Consider the following 25300-nt stretch of genomic DNA (forward strand, 5'->3'; position numbering starts at 1 on the left):
AAGAGTAAAAGTCTGTAAAAGTACCTACGAAGAGGGCTTCTCTCTCTAACAGGATGACTGTGGCGCAAACCCGCTCCCGTCTGGTTTGCCTGTATTCCCCTGCAGCCACAGCTGCAACTGCGCGCTGTCTAAATTTTCCATGACAACAGCAGCCAAACAACTGCTCGTTTCGGATATTCTGAATGCTACGAAATTAGCCGGCCAAATGTTTCTTTCATAGCCTTTGCTGTCCTTGCACTTTATAAGGCACTTTTGAGACAAGTGTTAGCCACTTCAGGTGGAATGATTGGTTCTGAAAGATTAAACGGGGACCTGAGGCATCTAAATTTTTGGTTCAGGTCCGTCTAACTGAGGAAGTTTATCAGGAGCTAACTTGGCTGCACTGGACCCGAATCCCACCCTCTGTTTGCGGTCCAGTTGTAGTCTTCTGTTGAACAGGATCCACTTCAGCCCCAAAGCACACTATGATCCCATAAAATTACCTGATGTTAGTTTCTTAGGGTCAGGTGCACTTGTGCAAACTAGTGCAAGTCAGCCGCCGAATTTGTTCCTCCACCTTTGTACTTCGTTACGAACGCCTTGGTTTTTGTTATCGTTGGAATGACAGTGTCTGAAATAAAGATGATCTTCTTGGAAATATGACTGGAGGAGATCTGTCACTTCTGTAGTCACTGATGTCACATATAAGGTCACCCTGCAGGTTCACTTATTCCCTGGGCAGCTGGCTAAACTGACAGCTGATTTTCAGTACCTGATCCATGGTGGGGACCCAGGAGTTCTGCTATTTTCTTGCCCCTGGGTATGGAGCATTATATCATCCATACAGCGACAATAGAAAAAGCTGCTTAAAGGACACCGTTTGTGAGAGACAACTATTATTTTATTTTTTTCTTAGAGCAGACCCTCCAGAACATCAGAAAGCAATACAAAGACATCCTAGGAGTTAATTGGAATTACTTATGTAGTTCAAAGGGCTAAAATGGACATATTTTTATAATCCAAGTTTGTAGTTAATTCATTCATTTTCCGTTATTCTCCATTAGTAAATTCTATGTCGTTGGGAACACAGTAAATTTAGGGGGAGGGGAACAGATTTTTAAAAATATTGTTAAGAAAACAGTTCAATGACGTCAAAAAATGTTTTATCCAAAATACTTCTGAAGTTCTTTGCTGGGTCCTGTTACGCTTGTACCAAAGAGGAATGCTTTGTATCACTGCTGAGCAGAATCTATGAAACAAGCCTAGGAAATTGCAACAAATAATGTTAAAATGTAAACATTAGGACAGAGGGAAATTGTAAATGGCGTTTATTTTGTCTAGATTTACTACTTTCCAATTTTCTATGCCTGATCTTTTCTTCTCTTAGGGGGAGAAGAGGAAAGAGAAACTTCTTTCTGCTTCTGAAATCTCCTAGCATATTGCTGTGGACTTGTCCATGGCATAACAGTCTTTAAAATCTCCCTGGTTCCTCAATATGCCCGATCTTTTACCAGTTCTGTGCTTTCTCCTTTAGCAAAGCCCCTCCTCTCTTCTGTTCCCCACTCCCTCGACACCTCACTGCTCTCCCTGCCTGTGTTTGGAATCGGGAAGCTCAATCCTCACTTGATCCCTTTCCAGTGTGGCTTAGGACCCATTGCTCTTTTCTCCTCATTTCATCATCTGAAAATGGGGATAGTAATACCTAACTTGAAGGTGAAGACCACACAGAGATATTACTAATGTCAGTGTAGCTGGCGCGCTTCCTGGCACGGGGAAGCATTTGATATAATTGGCTCCTCCCTTCACACAGCAGCCTTCCCTCACATCTGTTCAACCACTGGTTCATTCTTCTGATGACGTCAGTTTGGTCCTGTTAGTCCCTAACCCCAGGCTCTAAAAATGAGACACAGCCGAGCTGTCTGATCAAGAGCGCAGACAAAGGTCTCTCAACCTGTTTTTCATTATCACCCCCCAACAAGTCTTTTTAGACATCATATTCTTAATCGCCTCTCATGAAATTTTAATGACATAGATATGCTGTCTATCTGTTTATGTCCTGTGCATATACCTGTGCTTTAGACAATTTTCACCCCTCTAGGAGCAGTGTGGCCCCCACTGAGAATGTGTGGCATAAGTTATGAAAACTAAGTGCTAAATTCAAATCCTGGCACTGCTACCTGTAAGCCGTGTGGCCTGGAGCCAGTTATATAACCTCTCCTGGCCTCAGTTTCCTCCCCTGTAAAATGACGATAATGATAGGACCTGCTTCTGGGGTCACTGGGTGACACGAGTTCACATGCATCGAGGACTCAGAACATTACCTAGCGCATACCCCATGTTGCATAAGGGTTTGCTGTGATTAGCCCCAAAGCTCCCACAGCCCGTAGCTAAAGTACAAATATTTAGCCTGGTAGTCAAGGCCTAATCATACTTACTTCCCTTTGCTGTGTCTCTCCCACAAAGCTTTACTCAAAACAAGTCTCCAGTCCTCACCTGCCTTGTGTGTCCATGCCCATCACGGCCAGGCTGTTCCCATCATCCTCACGGCCTCTGTGCCATGGCTTTTGCCACTAAGCCAGTCCAGCACACCCTCATCCCCCTACCCAACAGAAACCAGGCTATCCTCGGCATTTACTGTCTCAACTGGAAGAGAAGCTGAGGGTGATAAAGAACTTGTAAACAAGTGTAGGGGAGGAAAAATTATTCTGACCCTTCGTTGGCTTCTGCTGGTTTTCCCAGGATCCCATCCACAGGCTCCAAGTGGGTAAGGTGTCTCAGAGGTCCTATCTGAGTCACCAGAAACTGCAGGGGTGGAGAAGTCATTTTCCCTCTACCCGTCTGAGTTCTCGACTGAGAACCCTGTAATGAAAGACAGATGAACAAGAGAGAAACAGTCATAAGTTTGTTTACGTGGATATGTGAGAGATACCCAGGGGAAAGTGAGTAACTCCTCGAGGTGGCTTGGAATTCAGGCTTAGAAACCAGCTTAACAGGGAAAGGGCAGGGGGATATAGACAATTTAGGAGAGAGTAAGTGATTTTTAGGAAAGATGAACGGGCCCTTGGATGAGCAGATGGGCGGTATAATAGTTGGTGTCAAAGTGTGTCTGGGTGTGATGTGGACTTCTAGTCTCCTCTCCTCTGACAAGAGTCAACCTCCCTGGATGGTGAAACTCGCAGGGAAGAGATTTATGACAATTGAATTCCTTTTGCAGATTCTGTCTTTAGGCAGATGGGGAGAGTTCAGAGAAAGCCTCTCCCTGTGTTTGCTCTTTTTCAAGTGCCTATATCTCAAAATAATCAATATGCCAAAGCGGCTTATTTTGGGGTGGTGTATTCTGCTCCCCTTCATAAGGACTGACTCAGACAAAGGGTGGTCTAAGGAATGGGCGGCATGCAGAATGAGAGGACTGGGAGGGGTGAACAGGGGTCCGGGGAGGAGAAGGTCCCGAGGCAGAGCCAGAGACGCATTTACTGAGGCCTGTGGAGGTGGGGAGGGGGATAGCCACCAAGGCCCTCCAGCCTCGCTGACGAGAAGAGTGGCAAGAATGTAAAGCTCGGCTGCTCTGCTCATCCCTTGGCTCATTTCTCAGTGTGGCGTTTGCAGCCTGAGGGATGAGGTGATGTTTCTCTCAGGGCCAAAGAGCAGGCTTGCTCACTGCTTGCTATAAAATGCCGTGTTCCCCAAGCTCAGGGTTCCTCTCCAGTCAAGCAAACTCCTTCGTGTGCGGATGTCCACCTGGGCCCACCACTCACTCTGTGGGATTTGGGAGGGAGGGGAACTGACACATATATGCTGCTCGCTGGGCCATGAGTCATAAAGTCCTGTCTTCTGCCAGCATCTGTGGAACAGTAAAGGCTTACGTGTTAGCTTCAAAGGAGGTAAAATTGAATCCCACACTCACTAGCCAGGTGAGTTGGGAAGGGAAGAGCAGCTCCACTGCACTGGCCGGGTGATGGTCTGAGGAAGGGGTGGAATCATGTGAAGGCCGTGCTCACAAGCCCAGGGACTTGAACTGACAATGAGCAGAATCTTGGAGGGTTTAAGTCTGCAGTTTGGGTTTTAGAAAGAGCTCCCTGACTTCTGGATGGAGAATGGTCAGGGGGGTAAATGGGGAGAGGCATGGAGGACATGGATGGGCATCAGAGGTCATGTAAGCTCTGGCTGGAGACGGAGATGTGGGAATCAGATCACAGAGGTGGTCACTGACGTGGGGTGAATGAGATTTTCCAGGAAGAGTATGTGACCAGAAGAGAGGCAAAGTCTTGGCCAGATCCCAGAGAGAAGCAGGAGGCAGCAGGAGGGGCATCAAAGGTGGGACAGGGGGCTGAAGCATCTGGCCCCGCTGGGTGGACCCTGAGACAGGTGGCCATGGGGTGAGGATGAGAAAGGGCCAGTATCAGAGAGTGGTTTGAGGGGCTGCAGCCTCCTGGCCAAGGACAGAGAAAGGTGGCCTAGCACTGAGGCCAGGGGCAGACAAGGAAAGGAAACTGGCCTTGGACTTCCTCAAACACCAGCAGGTCGCCAGCCCTGTGGCACTGCAGTTCCAGCCCACAGCTCTGTCCTGGCTGGGTGTGACAGGTACTGAGGAGGAGGCCAAGCAGGGAGCACACAGTACACCCTGCCCACAGGAGCCCACAGCGACCAGAGCTAAGGAAATGCAGGGGCACAGGCCACACGTGGGCAGAGAGGAGCCAGGAAAGGCCTTGGAGGACCCCCTGACCATTTAATAAATGTGTGCTGAGTGTCTACCAGAGCTGGACCCTGGCGAGGCCCTGGGATGGAGACGGACCAGAAGCAGCATTTGCCTTGAACAAGAGTCAGGCAGGTAAGGAAGCGATGGGAAGGCAATGAGGCCATCGTGGTTGAGATTCGCCTGGGCAAGGAGCAGGAGCATGGCCTGGAAAAGTCAGGGCCCAGGTGGACTCCCCATCCTCTGGAGCGGGGCCAGCAGTGACAGACAGTGCGGAAAGGAGCCTGGGCCGGTTTGTGGGTGAAGCCTGCGCTCATCAGAAATGTAACGGGCTTGACCGAAATGTTTAGGGAGCCACTAATGCCTTGAAGAGGGAAGTGAGAAAAAAATATTTATGAACTATCTACCAGGTGCCAGGCACTCACTAGGTGCTTTCTGTGCCAACATTTCTCAAACTCAATGTGCTTACCCATCTCCTAAGAAATTCATTAAAATGCAGAGTGGAATTCAGTGGGCTAGGGTGGGACCTGCAGTGCTGTGTTTCTAACGAGCTCCCAGCTGGGACCACTCTTTGAGAGAGAAGCTGTAGCTCATTTCATCTGCACCCCAATGCTGTCTGGTGAGTGTGATGGGCTCCCTTTTATGGGCAGGAAAACTACAGCTCGGTGGGCACACCTTAAAGAGAGCTGCGCTGTTCCCTGCCCTCCACCCGTGTGGGGGTAGATCACACAGCCCCCAAATCATTACTCCCTCCAACCCCCTTGGGGTCTCCCCCAGGCTTGGGTCTTCCAGGTTTGTGAATTCAGACCCTCCTGTCACCAGCTGGCCTCCAGCCTGGACCTCTGAGCTTGCTGGCAGCAGCATCTAAAGATAGTCTCCCTCACAGGAAACTAGATGCTATTGGCTGACTCTGCAAATAAAGATGCCTTCAGAAGGAGTGAAAGGGAAATACTCTCTGGCAGAGTCTGCGTGGGACAGGGTGGCTGACTGGCACGTCCAGAGGTTCCCTTCCCAGGCCCAGCCCAGGTAGGAGCAGAGGACCCAGTCAGCACCTGTGGGCGTGCTGGGCGGGGCACTGTGGTCAGAAGTCAGGGTGGGCTAATGACGCTGGTATGCTCTACATGCAACCAGGGAGACCAATTTCCTAAGGATGCTGCAGCCTGTATGTCCAAGGGGCTGGAGTAGTGGCGGGCAGTGAGTGATTAGATCATTTATGACACACTCGACATGATGGAATATGACTGGAAGCATTAATAATTACATCTTAGGGACATAGAGAAATGCTCATAACTTATTAACTAAAAAGAGCATCATTTAAAATTGCATCTAGATGTTATGTGGAATTATTTTTAATGTTTTAAGGTGATAAATAGTATTTATCTTTTGTAAAGAGTCCTTATTCTTTCATAGACTTACACTTAACTATTTATGGGTGAAATGCTATGATGTCTGGGTTTATTTTTAAATAATCCGGTAGGCATTAAACGAGAAATACATGAAATATTGACCCTGAGTTGCTAATTGTTGAAGCTGGGTGATAGGTCCCTGGGGGTTCTCTCTGCTTTTATATATGCCTGAAAATTTTATAGTGAAAAGTTTTTTAAATGGCATCTACATTCTAAATATAAATATACCCTATATGAATATAAAAATATGCATGAATATTGGATGGAAAAAGCTAAAAGCTATCTGTAGTTGATGTTGGAAAGTTGGATTGTGGGTAGTTTTGGGGTTTTTTCCTTTTATTTCCATGCCTTTTTATGCCATCCACATTTTTTACAAAGAGCATCAATTGCATTTATAATGAAAACTATTTGAATTAATAAATTGCTGGCACAAATCCCAAGTTCCATTTTGATATGTGCTGTCATAATCGCTGTGACTTTACTCAGGTGAAGAAGGTGTGTGTTGTTGGAAAGCACAGTCTTCAGAGAGAAATTATGAGCGGACACATGGATGGCTGCAAGACAGCAGGGGACACATAGAGGCCCCACTGAGGACTGGCTGGGGCCGTCATTTCTCATGACTTGACTTGTATCTGGCCATCACGGCCTCGCAGAGTACTGTGGTCAGCTCTGTAAGTTCACAGCTGGGCCCAGAGAAAGGCCGGGGCATCGGAGGATTTCCCCTAACACCCTCCAAAATGTTCTTTTTCTTTTTTCAAATACCTGAGATGGAAAACTTGAGGTAGAAAAGAACTTAAGGAAAAAAGATTGGACTGTGTGAGAAGCAGGCAAGAGAACTTTCCAGGTGGGCCAGCACTCCTGGGGTCTGTTCAGGGGACAGGTCATCCTGTGCCCAGGGGCACTTGGGAGGGGCTCAGGCTTTGTGAAATGAGGCAGATGGCATCTGGGCTACTGAGCCTTGGGGACCCCTGTGTGTGTTGGGGGGGAACAGGGTGGATTCACATCCTTCGCCTTCCTCTTGGCTTAGCTTTATTCTCACATGGGGACACACGACAGGAAATAGACTCAGCCCAACCCCTTTAGCTCTCAGGCTGTCCTGGCTGTCACCCATACCCTTAGGAAGGGAGGACCAGAGGATGTGTCAACCACATGCCAGCCATACCCCAGCCCTGCTGACAGCTGTCATTCTCCCCAGATGGGGCGGGGAAGATGGCTTGACTTTGGACTGAAGTCCTGGCTCTGCACGTGACCTTGCTATGAACCTCAAGCCCTGCTTTTAACATGGAAATTGACCATGAGTTGATAATCGCTGAACCTGGGTGACGGATACACGCTAAGTTTCTGTGAGGATTAAGGGCATGGTATGTACAGTTCCAAGCACACTGCTTAGCTCATATTTGTTGCTCGAGAAGCAACTTGTGTTGTCGTTATGGGAAACAGAGGCTCAGAAAGTTTGTGCTCCTGAAGATCATTGACTGCTTTCAGATGAGGTTGTGAGAGGCAGGAGAGGAAGGGGTATGCCACAGCTGACTCATCCAAGACCAACACCCATTCCCTTCCCCCCCCCCCCAGCCCCCACCCCTGAAGAGGCACCCCATTCCCAGCCTGGCTGGGCTGCAGAAGAACAGCAGTGTCAGAGACCCTGGCCTCAAAGAACCTCCTTGCCAGGATCTGAGACATTCAGCTGCCCCCTCCCCACCCCCGTGTCTGACCTGGACAGAGTCCTCAGCTGCCCCCATTTTAATCAGACTCAAGCTTTTTCCCCTTGAAGATGTTCAGAGGCAGCGGGTGAGCTAGACAGGGAGGGAAATTCCTGCGTTCCATAACAGGTCACGGCTGTGAGGCAGTGGCGCCAAGGTGGCACAGGCCAGGTCTTCGCTGACTTTTCAGAACTTGTTCTGATTCCCAGCAGCACAGGCCAGGATTACAAGGGCTCGTGCTCTTTTGCATCACTCACCCTGCCCAGGACAGCAAGGGCACGTTGAGGCTTCCAGCTGAACCCTGATCCTGCCTGCCCTCCTTGGGGGCTCAGAATGCCCTGGCTGCCACGAGGGCTGGAATTCTCGCAACTCTCCAACCACCACATCTTTTTGGCCCAAGTGCAACTATTTTGGATTGTGAGTCTTGGTAGGGAAGAAACCCTATATCACATCTCCTTAAATCCCCTCCCAGGCCCTCTTTGTCCTTTTCCTTAAATCTATGTTCATCATGAAATATAACATAGTCAAAGAATAGTGTACAGGTTACCAACTTATTATAAATTGATCTCCCACCTAACCGCCATCCAAGCAGTAGGAGAGAACTGGGCCAACCTCCCCAGCCTCCCTCAGGTCCCTTCCTGACCAACCCCACCCCAGAAGTCACCCCAATCCTGACTTTTATGGTCGTTGCTTCCTTACTGGTCCTTATGGTTTTACCACCTAGATATGCACCCTAAATAAGATGAATTATCTTTGCCTGATTCTGACCTTCATATACCTAATTCATACAGCACATCTGCTTTTTGGTCTGCATTTTAAAAATGCATCCATGTAGTAGGAGATGTAGGCGCACACACAAAATTGTGCACAGCAGCGTTGTTCACAGTGGCGCCAAACTGAGAGCCACGCTGGTGTGCAACAGTAGAATAGATAATAATCGTGAACACACACAGTGGAATCCTATACAGCAATGACAGCGAACAGACCCCAGCCACAGCAATAGCATGCATGAGAAGCTTCCAGAAATGCTGAGATGAATTTAGAGATAGATGCAAAATTGGTCCATATCCACATAGCAGTGACCAAATGAACCTCCACCAGACACAATTTCTACATCCATGAACAAGAGCTATTACACAACTATCAGTCTCCTACAACGTACACAGCTGTAAATTAACTGAAACAATGAAAGGGAGAGATGGGGGGTGCTAGATAGAAGACCCAGTAATTTTTTTTTTGCCTATTTCAAAGTCTTTTTTAGTTTTTCCCCACAGTTCCTTAGTGGGGAATTGGAGGCCCCTTGCTTTACCACGCTTCCGCCTTCGCAGCCTCAGCTCTCTCTGCATCCTTACCTGAGCCCTGTGCTCACACTGAGCGGGACTTTCCTGAATGCTCTGGGAACATGTTGACCCCTTCTAACCCCAACATCCTCACTTCCTTCCTTTTCTAGTGTATTCCCTCGCACCTCCTCTGCCTGGCCTTGGCCCCAGAAGACATCCCCATGCTCATTCCCTCAGTGCTTTTGACTTCAAACACTCCATTCCCACCTCCACCTTTGTCTATCTGGAAGACACTCCCAGCCTTTAAACTCAGCTTAAATGGCCCAACCTTTGGTCTCTTATATTCTGTTACTAAACAATAATAAAAATTTACAGAGACTGTATCTTAAACATTTTTTCCTCATAGAATTTAGCACAATGTCTAGCGTTGGGGAAATATAATTAAAAACAAAAGCTCCTCCAACCCAGGAAAACCTCTCCACAAATAGAGGAGGAAACACTATTATTATTAAATAAGCATTAAACAGAATGTGATGTGCATCGCTTGGCAATCTACGGGGAGATTGCAAAGACAGAAGAACTTCTCACCCTTTTATACAGCCAAGCAGATGCAATCCCTTACATACGTGTTCTCAAGGTGAACAATAACTCGTCCTCACGTGAGAGGCCTTGACAGTCACACACGGTCCATCCTGACTTTCCCGTGGTAACTGGGGTCACCATCTGTGTTAGCCGATTGGCTTCATCCAGGGAAGCAGCCGACTTCTCATCTGTCTATGACAGGAGGTGGTTTTGCAACTTGCAGTAAGGCGCCTGCCGGCGGCAGCTCCCTGCCCTCCCCAGGAACTGGGAGATGGGGTGCTAGCTCTCAGTGTTTACATTTCAAAGAGATGGTTCCCAGGTCCTTGAGAAAGACATTCCTGGCTCATAAAGCTGAGGAAAGAACCCATCACATTTTCAAAAGCATATGTATCCACATCTCAAAGAGAGAGGGACCTGCTTACAATGACAAGTTTTCTAAAGCAGATGTTCTAAGAAAAAGGAGGCCAGGGAAATCTCTTTATTTTCAACAGGGAGAATTCAGCCTCTTATCTTTAATTTTTATTTGTCCTTACACTAGCATATGGTAAAGATACTTAATAGATATTGACTTGATTAATAATTAATGAACAAGTCCATCTTCTTCAATTATTAAAAAAAAAATCTTGAAGCATCTCTTTTCGAAATGTCACACTTCGCTTTGACAGAGAGAAATACTGCAGGGGACTTTGAAGTGGAAAGGAGAGGGAGGGGTGTCAGTTCCAGAACAGCTGCAGGTCCTGTAAAGCGGTGGCTCACGGAGCAGAGGGGCCTGAACGCCTCAGGAATGGTCGTCACCTGTTGCTGGTTTTGGCTTGGGGTGTGCGTTTGCACCGTCCCCCCACCCCCATTTAAAATGCGGTGGGTGAGTAATGTGAAGTTGTTTTAGGCAGACTTGTTGCTGCAGGAATAGAAATCTACTCACTTACTTGTGCAGGGGATGGGGTGCAAGTTGTAAAAGGTGCTCTTATAGCTCCTTAGTGTGGAATTCAAAGCTCCTCCCTCTGCCCCTCTGCTGCCTTCTCAGCTTAGCTCTCTTGGCATCCTGAGGAGTGTCTGTTATAAAAATAACAGTCCTGTAAATGGGAAAACCATCAGGACCTGGTCAAACTCAGGGTCCCAACAGCAGCAGGTGTGAGCTTGGGGCCAGACTGAGGACCTTCCTGTCTAGTACAAGATGAAGCTCAAGACTTGTCAGGACTGGAAACCCCCTGATCCATCCAGCTCCCTGTCTCTAGTCGGAACCTCATCTGAGGGCTCACAGGCTGCAAGCCCAGAAGCTTTATGTTCCCTGGGCAGGTTGCTGAGCAGCCACTTCTGTGGACACTCGGTCACACGTTCACTGACCTGGGACTCATGTTGCTCCTTAAGATTGTTTCCTTTTGTTCAGCTCTTGCTGGAAAATTGAGCATGCCAGAGCTGGCCAGGCCCTTAGAGATGATCTGGTCCGATGCTTTCATGTCACACATCAAGACACTGAGGTAGGGCTGGAAGTGAGCTGCCCAGGGTCTCCCAGCCGTCTGCGGAGTGTGGGCCCCTATGAAGTACCTGGCTCTGAAAAAATCACCATGTATTTAAAGATAGGAAATAAGCTGACCCTTCAGCCTTCAGCCCTTTCTTCTCCAGAGAAAAGGATCCCAATTTCTTCACCATCATTGGTGAGAGCTAGATTCTGGGGGTCTGGCAGTGACGACCACCTACTCATGGCTGGAGAGGCAAATAATATCCCCTCTCCATTTCCCGCCCACCGTTTCACCGCGAGTCAGCCTCCTGGGTTCTGAGTCTAGAAGGGAGAAACCCAGGAGGAGTGTTCAGGGTTTCATCGTGGATCACCTTCTTTCTAGGAGGGCTGCTCCACTATTCTTCAGTTCGAGTTCTGGAGAAGTGGCCTGTGATAGCCTGCAGATTTCCCCTCCAAGACGGCAAGCATTGAGCAGTGCAGGGAGCGTGGCTTTATGGAGAGACGCATCTGGGTTGAAATCCTGGCTCTCTCTCTTCCTTGTGATGCGGGCTCGACGAGCTGAGGAGTCGAAAGAAAGATTTCTTGGACTGTCAGGGTCTGGCAGTAGTGCTCTTTTATTCAGAGAATAGCATGGAGCAGCATGGGGACAGAACCCATGGGCGGGAAGAGCTACAAACATGGGTTGAGGGTAGGGCTAAATTTAAGGCATAGGTATGTGAGTTCTCACTTTACAAGATAAAGGAAAGATTATGTAAAAAAAAAAGTCATTAAAATGGTATCAGTGCAGGTGGGGTCTGGTCTGGTTATTTGGTGGTCATATAACTTTTGGTAAGAATCAGATCGGTCAGGTCAGGACATCCTATGCTTCCGGGAGGATGATATAGATCGGTATGTAGGGCAGGACGCCTTGGGCTTTTCTCCCTGGGGCAGCCTTGATCCTCATCACTTGGACGAGTTATCTCCATCTCTCCGGGCTGCTGTTGGTTACTTTGCTCAGTGGAGATAACCATTTCTCGTGTGAGCTTCTGGAGAGAATGAAATGGGATCTTGTGTATGGAGCATGACACTTAGTAGGCACCCGGGAATGGTAACCTCCTCTCTTTCTAAAGTGGGGTTTCTCTGAGGTTAACCTCAGATTCTGGAACGTCAGTAGCACAATGGCTTCCCTAGGGGAAGAGCTGGGGTCAGGACTTAAGCAATTGCGGAGTTTCATTTGGTGCAAAGGAAAACAATTAAACCCCACAATTTTCTTAGCTTTAGACTGAACCTCAAACCCAGTCTTCACTCAAGGCCCTAAAAAGCCATAAACAGAGACCCAGGAGGGTAAAAAAAGAAGAAGATGCAGTGCATCTAGAAAACAGTAAGCAGGACAGGAGGCCAAAAGACAGGGGGAAGCAATGTGAAAACGACCTCAGAGAGAAGAAGGAAAAGGATCTGGGCCACCTAATGAGAAGGGAAGTCTAGAAAAGGGAAGCTGGTTGGAAGCAATGGGTAATGATGACCAAAAGAAGTTAAAAAATAAACGAGCTGGCCTGAGAAAAGGAAGTGGCCTGGAGGAAGTAGGAAAGGATCGGCAGGGGAGGCGAGCCACTAATTTTATCCAGCACGTCATCCAAAATCCATTTCTACTGGGGTATGAAGCGCACGCGCACTCAAAGCTCTGCTTCTAGGTCCAGCTCAAACTCTCCCAGCTCAACACCATTTAGTAAAACCTTGACTTAACAGGGATAGAGGGCGGGGAGGCCTGAGAACAGCCTGGGGGATTTCTGCTCTCGCTGGCTGCTGCCCTGAGCTGTGCAGTGCAGCCTCCGCCGCGGTGCCTTCTTGCAACTTCGCCTTGCGTGCAGCCTTCCTCTTGCAACGTGTCTGTAGGAAACCTAGCCAAGCAAACACTGCAAAGGTTTAGCTCTTTGGATTCTTGCACTTGGTTTCTGGTGTCTTCAGGGCCAAGAAAGCCAGTGTCCAACCCAAGTGAAAGCCAATTAGACTCCTGGCAGACCTTTGACCTCCCCTGAAGGCCACCCCTAAGGACTGGCCCTGCTCCCATCTGCTGCCAGGAGGCTCTATCTTCAAGCTCATCTCCCAATCCTGGGACATCTCAGAGGATCCAGAAATAAAAGGTCCACCCAGCTCAGGCCCACCCTTCCTAAAAAGATGCCTTGATGAAGCTGCCAAGCTCAGTGGAATAGATCAGTGAAGATGTCCTTCACCAATGTCAGATTTCTGATGTAGACAGTGCCCTCCCATGCTCTGGGGCTTGCAGCTAACGGGGCTGGGTTTGAACTGGCTCCCAGCCACGTAAAACCCTGGGTCACCTCTGAGTCACACATTTGAGGTGGCTTCTGGGCCTTGACATTCGCATGGAAGAGAGGGCTGAAACTGCTTGTGCACCAGCTGCCTCCTGATCAGATGCATCCGACAGCCACTCGTTGACAGAGCGTGCTGAGATGGGCAGCTGTGTTCCTAGGTTGTCTTCTCTCGGTGGAGAGGTGGTGGGCCTGTGCTTATCTCCGGGGCTCTGCACCATAAGGCTGATGCATCGCTTCTTTCGGCGTTTCATTCATTCATTCACTCATGCATTCATTCATTCAACAAGCTAGGCATCCTCTAAGCTCTCAGGTATCAAGGTCCCCTGGCCCATGACAGGAAGGACACCTGTTTCCCTGTAAGCTCCCCTGGGAACGGGGCAATTAAAAGGCTGCTGTCACCATTACTCCCATGGAACTCTTTGAATGAAGGTCTAGGATACAATGTTTATCCTTCTGCAAATCTTCCTGTGGCACTTGCTCTGTGCCAGGCCTTGCCCTCTGCTGAACACTGGCCGACAGAGCTGAAGAGGACACTGTTCTCTTAGGAACTCCCAGTCTGGGGCAAGGAGGATGGGGGAAGGGCCGTAAAGTAAGGTTGGAAAAAAGTGCTGAGGCTGGCCATCTCTATGCCCAAACTGCAGCCCTGCGACATGCCAGCTGTGTGGACTTGAGCAAGTTACTCACCCTCTCTGAGTGCATCTACTTGCCCATAAAGTAAAGATAATAATCCTTTTAGGTGTTGGCTACTGTTTATTGAACACGTACGACATGCTGATGGTTACTGTATTAGGCTACTTGCTAACTTATTTATTTTAATTTTTCATAACCCTTTAGATTTTTGTTTATTTTTATTTTTTAAATTCCAAGTCAATTGATTGAAATTTTTTCCAAGATAGGTAATACGCATATACATTGTAAAAAAATTCCACAGCTTTACAGTGATAAGCCTCCTCTCTCTCATCCTCTAGTCTCCAGTACCCCTTTCCAGCACATTGTTGTCGCCACTAGGAGTGTGTCCCTTCAGAGATACTCAAACCTTATGCAAACACTCACATACATACATCACTCCTTTCCACAAATGACAGCATACTATATGCACAGTACCTCACCTGGCTTTTTCCACTTATCAGTATATGTTAGAGATTGTTTTATAAAAGAACATATAGATCTGCCTAGTAGTGGAGTTTTTTTGTTTGTTGTTTTTTTTGGTAGTTCGGGGGTTTTTTGTGGGTTTTTTTTTTTTTTTTTGGTGAGGAAGATTGGCCCTGAGCTAACATCTGTTACCAATCTTCGTCTTTTTGCTTGAGGAAGATTGTCACTGAGTTAACATCTGTGCCAGTCTTCCTCTATTTTGTATGTGGGATGCCACCACAGCATGGCCTGACCAGCAGTGTGTAGGTCCTCACCCAGGATCCAAACTGGTGAATGCCAGCCCCCAAAGCAGAGGGCACAAACTTAACCACTATGCCACTGGGCTGGCACCTGTTTGTTTGTTTTTTAAACACGGTCTTAGTATTCTGTCATTCAGAGTGACCATAGTTTAATTTGATCTGCCCCTAATGATGGACCATGAGTTGGTTCCCTTCATGTACATTTCAGTCTGGCTGCAGTGGCTGTCAGTATACATGTTTCCTTGAGCATGTGTGTGAGTACATCTCTAGGATAAATTCCCAGTAAGAGATTTACATTTTATTTCATTCTTATGCTCTCAACAAACCTATGAGGTTGTTTTAGAGAGGGAAACTGAGATGGTTGCGTTTATGGCTTTTACCACCTGTTCTGGGTTCTGCTTTCTTTGGTATTCACTGAGTCCTTATGTCTTCTCCCCTCCAGGGTTTGGCTTTGTCTGCGTCATCTTGGGGAAGGGAGAGGGGAAGGGGCACGAGTGTGGATGCGGCCTCAGCCCCACTCCCCCCACTTCTAGCTGTATGATGAGCCAGCTGCTAAACCTTGCTGTGACCCTGCTGAGCGTAGTGTGTGCAAACGGACATGTGAATGGCACGGGGAGTAAGTTCTCTGGAGTGACTGTGCAGTTCCTCAGACTCACATAGGAGCTCATTGAAAGCTGTGCCCCTCCCGTTCCTTCCTCTGTACAAGGTGCAGAATTGCTCATGGCAGGGATCACAATATGCTGCGTGAGCATCCACTGCGTGCATAGCACTCTGCAAGAGCTCAGGCAGAACAGTGGGAGACACGGACGGTTCTGGGGTCTTGGCTGAGGACTCTGAGCCACTAGGGAGCCAGGAAGAGACCGCTGAGTGTTACTGAACCCTCACCTGAGCGAACCCTCAGGATGGCAGGTAGTGGTCCCAAGCTAGACAGATGTTCCCTGACCAGCCATTTTACTCTCAGTAAGCAATGAGACCAATAGTCAGGCAAAATGATCCCTCTGATCGCGTCCCTGAAGTTGCCTCTCATCTGCAGAGGACAGATTGACACACTCCCTGCAGCTGCCTTCCTCAAAGTCTTTGCCCATTTGCACTGTTCCCTGTTGAGATGAGAAGCCCCTTCATGGCCCCGACTGTGCCTGACTGATCTCCCCATGTGCTCCCTGCCATGCCGAGCCCAGTGCCTGCGGGGACTTCAGATGGTCTGCTGAATGGATGTTGACCCTCCAACCAGGACCACTCCTGGCTTATTTGGCCTTTTGGTGCAAATTAGAGAAGGTGTCCCTGTGCATGTAGCAGCCCTGAGCCAGGGCACCCAGCAAGCAATGGGTGGATTTGGGACCTCCTTACACTCAGCCAGGCAGTCAGTTGTTTATTTCTAACTATCCCTGGCTTCTCCACGCTCTTGTCCCAGCCTACCCCTTCCTCTTATCACAAACATCCCTGAGCCATTCAGGGGGCTGTAAATTAGACACAGGACTTTCCTTTCAGAATTAGAATGAGCCTGACAGCTTAGTAAAAGCTCCGTAAATGTTGGCTTACTCCCTCTCCCTCCCCCAAAAAAATCTGAAAAGAAAACATTTTTTATTTCAGGGAAAAAAAAATAAAGCAAACTTTACACAATGGCTAGGGTGGGAGCAAAACGTGAGCGTCCACAGGCAGCCTGGATGATCCCACAGGTCCAAAGTGCTTCTGCTCCCTCACCTTGTGCATTTATTAAGTGCTTGCTGTGTGCAACACACTGTGCCAGGTGCTTCCCTCAGAACAGTGCTGTGGGCAGGCATGAGAATGAATCCCAGCCTTGTAGATGAGAAATGTCAGGCTGTGAGGTTCCAAGGTCGCCCAAGGTCACTCGGCCAGAGCGGGCAGATGTGGGATTCAGTCTCAGGAGAGCCCAAGTCACACAGCCCTCACCCTTCCCGCCCACCTCCCTGCCCTCCCTGTCAGTGACCCCGGGATCCTTCCCTGAAGACTTTAGGAGGTCCCTATGTGCAAGGCACAGTGCCAAGAGTGGAAATCTAACTCACCCGTAGCTTTGGCAAAACCGAGCTGATCCCAAAGCACGATGTTCCTGGGCTGCAGGACTGAGCACAGATGCGAAGAGATGCAGAATGACTTTTATTGGCCTTGGGCTCCTCTTGAGGTCAGCTTTGCCAGCTCTTTTCACTGGAGGGCAGACGGGAGAGGGTAGCTAGCCCCAGGCCCCTAACTCATAAGCACCAAGGGCCTGACTATTTATACTCCTCCATGGCTGCATGTCTGTAAGACGTGCCTCTGCAAGAAGCCACTGGCCCCAAGTAGCAATCCCCCTGTGTCCCTATCTCTCAGTTTGAGCCGCTTGAAACTGACATATGTGTGGTTCAAAAATGGTTGCTTATCAGCCATTTTATGTGGTTCCACTTAAACATCATTAAGGTCACAGCCAGACGTCCTCTCTGAGAAAAGGGCATTGCAGCCTAAAGCAAACAACACATAGACTTTCCCTCGGGTTCAGAGCTCCATCCCAGCCTGAGACGGCCCAGGTCAGAAAGCCTTGGCCAGCTTCATCCTGGAAGAGTCTGGGTAAGATGCTGACATGGGCCAGGACGCAAAGCAGAGGCTGAGAAGGGAGGAGCAAAGCCCCGGCTGGGTGGGCTCTCACTTTGGCAGACACCATCTCGGTAAAACCAACAAGAAAAGGATGCAGCGGGGTGTGGACACTCCCTTGGTTAAAGAAGCAAGAGTTTGCTTTTAGTTACATGGGAAGGGAGGCAGTGACAGCTAGGAGGTGTGTTCTGAATACACCTGGGGTTTCTAAGGGGCCTGTCTGTGGTGTCACAAGGAAGAGGAGCGGGCCCCAGAGGACCAGGGCGAAAGTGCTGCCCTTGCAGCCTCTGGAGTGAATGAGGAATGAGTCCTGGCTGGGAGGAGTTGGGGGGAATGAGATAAGTTTTCCTTCCCAACCTGTGCAGAAATGTTTTATCTTTCAGTTTTTGTTAAGAGAGAAACGGGAAATAAGAAAAGTGGGGAAGTCAGGGTCGAAGTGAAGTACGGGTGGTAGTTATCGGGTTAACTAGCCCCCGGGGGGCAGCCCAGCAGGCTAACTGAACACAGTCCTCCATCATGGACCCATCAGCCCTTCCTGACTGCAAAGGCCCGGGTGATGGCCACACCTTCTCTTCACTTGGAGTGATGGGATGACCAGCCGCTGTAGTTTGCTTAGAACTGAGGAGTTTCTGACATGTGAAACTTCGGTGCTAAAATCACAAAAGTCCCGGGCAAACCAAGATGAGGTAGTCACCCTTGACTGTGTGACTCTATGTCTCACCCCTTAAGGAAGAGAAGGACTTGTTGGTTGCAAGAGGAAGAGGAAAAGAAATGGCTCTCGAAAACAAAGATGAGGGCTTCCGGGCACAGGTCTGCTCAGGGCTCTGGGGAGTGGCTGAGACCTCTCTCTTCAGCCTCAGCTTCGTACAGGAGAAATTAGGGTCCAGAGGGTAGAGGAGGTGGGAATAAAAGGAGGCGCTGGACTGGAGGTGTGAATTACAGCTGCACCTCTCTGCTAAGCCACTGCCTCGCCTCCCCACCCGTAGTCCTCTCCGCTGCTGTCCACGTACTGGTCAAGCTAGCTACCTTTCAGAGAAACTTTTGAAAAGCAAAGAAAAAACGATGTCTCAAGCTTCAAAAGGCCTAGATTCAAGTGCTCGCTGAGCCATTTACTGTGTGGCTTTGGGCAAGTTACTGAACCTCTCAGAGACTTGGTTTCCTCTTCTGTCAAAGGAGTCTGTTCCAGCCTCACTCAGACACTGTTGTGGGGATTAAACAAGATGGCATGTGTGACACTGGGAAATGTATTGGTCAGACACCCAACCAGTATGTGTTTCTCGCCTATGCCTGGGGCCAGACAGAATTCTAACTTTGTTTCTCGAGAACTAATGCTGTTACTTATTTTCCTTTCTGATCCAGGCCCTCACCATGCCCACCCACTTCCCTGAGCCAATCTCGGACTATTTTCAGTACGATGAGTCTGCAGAAGCCTGTAACATGGAGGACATCGTGGCCTTTGGGACTGCCTTCCTGTCCGTGGTCTACTCCCTTGTCTTTGTGTTCGGCCTGGTGGGAAATTTGCTGGTGATCTTTTCCCTCAGCAACAGCCAGAAGCGCAAGAGCATCACCGACATTTACCTCCTGAACCTGGCCTTGTCCGATCTGCTTTTTGTAGCCACTTTGCCCTTCTGGACTCACTATCTGAGAAGTGAACAAGGCTTTCACAATGCCGTGTGCAAACTCACCACTGCCTTCTTCTTCATCGGGTTTTTTGGAGGCATCTTCTTCATCACCATCATCAGCATCGATAGGTACCTGGCCATTGTCCTGGCCGCCAACTCCATGAACAACCGGACTGTGACGCACGGCGTCACCATCAGCCTGGGCGTCTGGGCAGCAGCCATCTTGGTGGCAGCACCCCAGTTCATGTTCACAAAACAAAAAGAAAATGAATGCCTTGGTGACTACCCCGAGGTCCTGCAGGACATCTGGCCCGTGCTCCGCAATGTAGAAGCAAATGTTCTTGGCTTCCTGCTCCCGCTGCTCATTTTGATCTACTGTTACTTCAGAATCATGCGGACGCTGTTCTCCTGCAAGAACCGCAAGAAAGCTAAAGCTATTAAACTGATCCTTCTGGTGGTCATCGTATTTTTCCTCTTCTGGACACCCTACAACATCATGATTTTCTTAGAGACGCTCAATCTCTACGACTTCTTTCCGGATTGTGACATGAAAAGGGATCTGAAATTGGCCATCGGTGTGACCGAGACAATAGCATTTATCCACTGTTGCCTCAATCCCATTATCTATGCCTTTGCTGGAGAGAAGTTCAGAAGATACCTTTCCCACCTGTACAGGAAATGCCTGGCTGTCCTGTGCTGTTATTCTGTCGACACCGGTTTCTCCCGGCCTGAGTCACAAACGGGCAGGCGGGAAAGCATTCTGAGCAGCAATTTTACCCACTACACCAGTGATGGAGAGGTGTCCCTCCATGTCTGAAGGGATCCCCAAAGCCTCCTCCCTACAGAGAGCCTGGAGTTTCTGAATCTGACACAGAAGAATGAGGACAGATTTTTTTCGTTTCTTACAAGCAAGAAATGATGGACCCAATGCCTAAAAAAACAACCCTAAGATGTTTTTGAGAATTGTGCTCAAAATTTGAATGATAAAGGGTGGGAATATTTCTTATTGCAAATGTCAAGACTCTTTTGTTTACAAATGACGAAAATTCAACTCAGACTAGCTTACCTAAAAAGGAAGTGGTGAGTATTGTTCACACAGCAGCATGGACGGGGGTGGCTGAGCCCTCAGAGTGTGTGGAAACCACGGCTTGAATCTAGCTAGAATTTCCTCTCTCTGACTCTCAAATATCCCGGGGTGACAGAGCTCCCAGATTCGCATAATGCAGCTTTGTTATCAGAGAGGGACTGAGACCCATTCCTCTAGGGTCTCAAGGTCAAAATTCCTGGGGAAGGGCTCTGATTAGCCAAGTTTGTATCAGATGCCCATCCCTGGACCAGGTGGTGGTATCCATAGGCAAGGGATAGATAAGATGGCAGCTTCCATTCCAAACTCATGGTTAGAGGTGCAAGAAGATGTATTTCCAAGAAGCTGGAGGGGTGGGTGCTGCCCACCAACTTCACCATGTGTCTGGCTCAGCCTCGCCTTGATCATACCAGCCAGCACTTACTGCCAGCCTCCTCTTCCTTAAACTCCCTTCTATCGTGTCCCCAAACCTACAAAGGTTTCCCAGTGCCTGCTGCATCAAATTCAAACTTAACTGCCTGACCTCTGAGACCCTCCATCATGTGGTCCCACCAACAGGTTCCCCATTGTCTCCCATTCCCAAAGGACTGCACCTACCCTGTCAGCCAGGTCTCTCCCATCTGACCTCATGCGTCTCCACCTGCTTCCAGACCCAGAGGGAGAAATAGAAAGAACCCTGGCCCAAACTAAGAAGGGATGATTTCTAATCTCAACTCTATCACTTACCCACTGGGTGGCTTAGGGCCAACTGAGCTTGTTTCCTCATCTGTAGAATGGAGATAATACTTCTTTTTCAGCTAGAGAGTATCCTTTCCAGCATGAAGAACCAGCCACCAACTTTTGCAGGTCCCAACCCTCTTGTCTGGTTCCCAGACTTCAGCTTTCCCCCTACCTGGCACTTAAGCAGTAGTGTTGACAGAGCTTGGAGGAGACTGCAGGCTCTGCTGTGTAATGTAGCCCAGACACAGAGGAGGCTGGTCCCTACCGTGGCACTCAGTGGACACTCCTGGATGTAAGATTGATAGCCTTCCCTGACCCAACCCTCCCAGACTGCCTTGAACGTTCCCTCCCAATCACCTCATGGCAAGCCCCCATCCATCGGGAGAGAACCCCCAATGTTCATGCAACAGTCGATGTGGAGAGCCAGGGTCACAAGAGCAGCTTTCTGTTTTCAGTAAACATTTGAGATGTTCTAAAACTTCAAAGCTTGAAGAACAATTGTAACAATGCTAAAGAAAGTGTCATCTATAACCTAACCATACAACATTTCCATTTGCCCATCCAGACCTTGCTCATCCCCTCACGTGTTTAGAGTTGTACTCATAATGTACAATTGTATAATCTGCCACAAATGGCTCTCTGTTTCCATAGGGTTTTGCAAGGAGCATTTCAGAAGACTTTGCCAGGCTGTGTATTCATTGAAGGCATCTGACGCCTTGCTCTATTTCTGATGCCTCCTTGGCAGTCAGCATGTTTGTTTAACCAATGAGAGAATGAATCATGTTTCATCAAGATCACGTACTGTAATTTGCTCACCATTACTCTGTTGATAAATGTTTCACTTGTTTGCAATATATAGCAAATACCTATTTTAAAGCACTTTTGTCTGTGTAATTTCCTCTCTCCTCTTCAATTATTTCCTTTGGGTAATAAAGACATCTGACCTGAGTCTTTAAGGGTAAGGTGTTCTCTAGGCAAAGGAGGGGAAGCTACTGTAGACTGGTGGATGGTGGATATAAAGGAGACGTGTGAGAGCCTGGGGGTCTTGAGCTCTCAGGAGAAATGTGTGTGAATATTGAAAGGCATTGGGAGCAGAGTGGGTGGCGGGAACCTTCTGGAGCATTGGCTCAAACAACCAGTGGAGGGGGCGTTCTCCTCAAGGTGTTCACAAGATTGCTTCCTTATTACTTGATCTTCATTCCAGCTGTTCAATCATGAAATTTTAAATTGAATTTTAACCTATTTCTGGCCTCCCAAGAAGAGAGAAAAAAATCTTTTGGCTTGAGAAACAAAAGTAGAGGAACAGACACTTTCCTTTCTAGAAAAAAATTAAATTTGTATCATAAGAAACACTCATTCATTCATTTTTCTGAATAAGACAGAATAGGGGGAGAGTAAGGAAGTTCATTAAAAAACGCTAAATAGCAATGATGTGGTGTCTGAATAAAGGCGGCCAGGTTTGAAAAGGACAGTTGGCCTAGAGCACAATCGGATCACATCCATTACTGCTTCTGAGGTCTGCACATCCCAAAAACAGAGGGAAATGACGGACTCCAGAGGCAGAGAGAGTTCGTTCCACGCCTAAGTCCCAACATATCGAGTCTGTGATCTTCCTCAAGTTACTTAACATCTCTGAGGCTCAGTTTCCTCATCTGGAAAATAAGAATAAAAGTAGTGCCTGCTTCCTAGGATTATGAGGATTTTGTAAGATTACCTCCACAAAGTTCACAGCACAGCCTGGCAAAGCAAGCTCAAAGAAGTGGTGGTGACTAATTTGATTCTTTTTCTTCCTATTATTACTGTATTGAAACTTTCCCATACTATCTCAACCTTCTTGTCTTCTTATTTTTCTTAGTTCTTCAATCACAGAATTGTGGGCAGTCATAGATAATTGGGTCCCAACTTACATTTTGCAGGTAAGGACAAGGAGGCTCAGAGAGGGTCAGAGGCTGGCCCAAGATCACACAGTGAATTAATGAAAGGGGTAGATGTCTTGACTCTCAGTCTGCTGATTCCTTCTTCATCTTGATAAAAATACAGAGCAATCCTATGGTGACTGCAGTTAACAATACTGTATCATATATTTGAAAGTTGTTAGAGTAGATTTTAAAAGTTCTCATCACACACACAAAAAATTGTAACTATGTGAGATGATAGATGTGTTAACTAACCATATTGTGGTGATCATTTTGCAAAATATACAGAGTATATAAAATCACTACTGTCATACACCTTAAACTCATACATTGTCATATGTCAATTAAATCCCCATAAAGCTGAGGGGAGGAAATGCAGACCAATCCTGCCTCTAAGAGCAGAGAACACAGGCGGGCAAAAGAAAATTCCCATAAAAAAGGTCTGCAGATGGATGACTTGGGCACTTAGGGGAGGTCTGCCCTCCACAAGGCAGAATTTAACGGAATTGATCCACTCACAATGACAGATGCCGCCTAGGCGGTGCAGCCTTTGGTGATAGCTGTTCTGCGACATCAGTATCTCTAACAAAAAATGGTCAACAGAGATTCATCAGCAAAGGATACCGGGATTCCCAGAGGCAAATGCTTTCAGCAGCCTACAGCAGGATCTGGGCGGACGGAGCCTTAGATGAGAGGGGGCTGCTGTCAAGGAATGGCCACATCCTAGGGCTGCCCCAGGGGGTGGGGGAAATGCCAAGTCACTTCCAAATAATCCTACTCACTTTAGGCTTATTCTGTGCTCATTAAATGACCATTTGTGGGAGAAGTCAGCTTCCCAGGGACCTTGCCACCAAGAAGGATAGGGTTACTGGGTAGAGCTATCATCCCCTAAACCCCACTGTATCTGGAGTGTGTAAAGGGTCTGGTGGGCCTTCCATCATCTCTCTCTCAGAGGCTATCCCTGAACTCCCAGGGAGGGACTTCATCTCTGGTCTCACAAAGCTGACAACTACACCCAGGAATGTGACAAACCAACTCTGAGAAGTCCGCCTTGGGTGCCACCTGGCCCCTAGATGGTATCCCATTAGTGCCCTCAAAATTGGGGCAGTCTCTCCTAACTCAGAAGCTAATTTTCTTCTCCACCCACATTATACTCCCCTGGCCCATGGGGACCACTTCGGTTTAGCATGACTTGTAATAATGTTTGCTTAACTTGCTGAGTTGACAATCACATTTTGGGTTACCCAAGAGTAGTATTATCGGAGAGCAAGTGAGAGAATAGGTCTTAACAAATTTAGAAATATCCAGTTTTTCTTCAAGACACCCTGCATCCATGGGAGGGCCAAGTTCTTTTCTCAAGGATGTGTGGCATCATGTTTCCAACTCTGTTGATAAGGCACACTGTTAGGCAACAGCAAACGTCCCTTCATAGACACACCCTAGAGAGCACTAGAAACCACAAAACATGCTCAGCAGGAAAATTACTCTTTCACTCCATATTTCCTCATTTATTTATGTGGAAACAAAATAAAATTTTAATTTTAATTTCTTTGAATACTAGGTAAGACTGTTCAGTTTTCAATGGGCTTGTTTATATTCTTTCTATCTTTTCTGATTATAAAAGAGATGCACAGTCATAGAAAATGCAAAAAAAATAAAGAAATGTGTAAAAATTTAAAATTACACCATATTCCACCTCCCAGAGATGACAGTGGTTTAACAGAGTTTTCTACCGTGTCTTTTTCCGCAGATATACATTTTTTAAAAAAAATATTTGTGGTCATAACACACAGTTTTATGTTTTATTTTTTCATTTAATATAGCATAAATATTTTCTCACATCTTAAATTCAAACAGGATTTTCAATGGCTGCACAGGAGTCCATATAGACTTTTTGAGCCAAGCACCTGCTGATGGACATGGATGCAACTCCCAGTTTTTCACTATTATGTACAACACTGTGCTGAATGTAACTCTTTGTGCGTATCTTTGATCGTCTAAGAGGAATTATTGGGTCAATGGATTTAAGTGTCTGTGTGTCTCTTGCTAGCTACTGCAATATTGCTTTTCAGAAAGACGATGCTGTGGTGCTGACCCTCCAGGAACCCCAATCCCTGACTTTAGCACACCCCCACCTTCCCAGGCTTTTTAGTCGGGATATTGTGGACTTTTGTTATTTTATAAAACACCAGCTACTGACTTCAAAGGGCAGAGAGGGAAAAAAAGACTGCTGTTCTCCAGAAGAGGTGGTAAGTCTGCTCTTCAGCAGGGAGCAAAGAAAGAGGGATAAGAGGATTTTAAAAAGTGACCAATAACATCACAAAAGAAGTATTTTAAGGAAAAAGAGATGACGTAGCACTCGGTTAAGGGAGCAGAGCAGAAGCCATCAGAGCCCCACAAAATCTGCAAGGGGTGGGGGTCAGGGGAGTTATTGTTTCCTGGGTTTAGCATCTCAGTTTTGCAAAATGAAAAGAATTCAGGAGCTGGACGGTGATGGTTATATAATAATATGAAGGTACTTAATACCCATGAACTGTACACTTAAAAATGGTTAAGATGGTCAATTTTATGTTATG

At 47.5% G+C, this 25300-nt stretch overlaps 1 protein-coding gene across 3 annotated transcripts; it reads left to right on the forward strand.

Moving 5' to 3' along the window:
* Positions 1–4593: 4593 nt before the first annotated feature.
* Positions 4594–21674, forward strand: CX3CR1 (C-X3-C motif chemokine receptor 1). 3 transcript variants are annotated; one of them, XM_046677907.1, is made up of 2 exons: positions 4594–4807; positions 18742–21674. In XM_046677907.1, exon 2 carries the CDS (start codon positions 18751–18753, stop codon positions 19819–19821), a length of 1071 nt encoding a protein of 356 aa, XP_046533863.1. In that variant the 5' UTR covers positions 4594–4807; positions 18742–18750; the 3' UTR covers positions 19822–21674. The 3 variants fall into 3 exon arrangements, with proteins under 3 accessions (XP_046533863.1, XP_046533864.1, XP_046533862.1); XM_046677908.1 differs by lacking the exon at positions 4594–4807 and adding an exon at positions 5615–5698; XM_046677906.1 differs by lacking the exon at positions 4594–4807 and adding an exon at positions 7353–7439.
* The last annotated feature ends 3626 nt before the right edge of the window (positions 21675–25300 follow it).

The sequence above is a fragment of the Equus quagga genome, chromosome 1, assembly GCF_021613505.1.
Source record: "Equus quagga isolate Etosha38 chromosome 1, UCLA_HA_Equagga_1.0, whole genome shotgun sequence".
Classification (NCBI taxonomy): domain Eukaryota; kingdom Metazoa; phylum Chordata; class Mammalia; order Perissodactyla; family Equidae; genus Equus; species Equus quagga.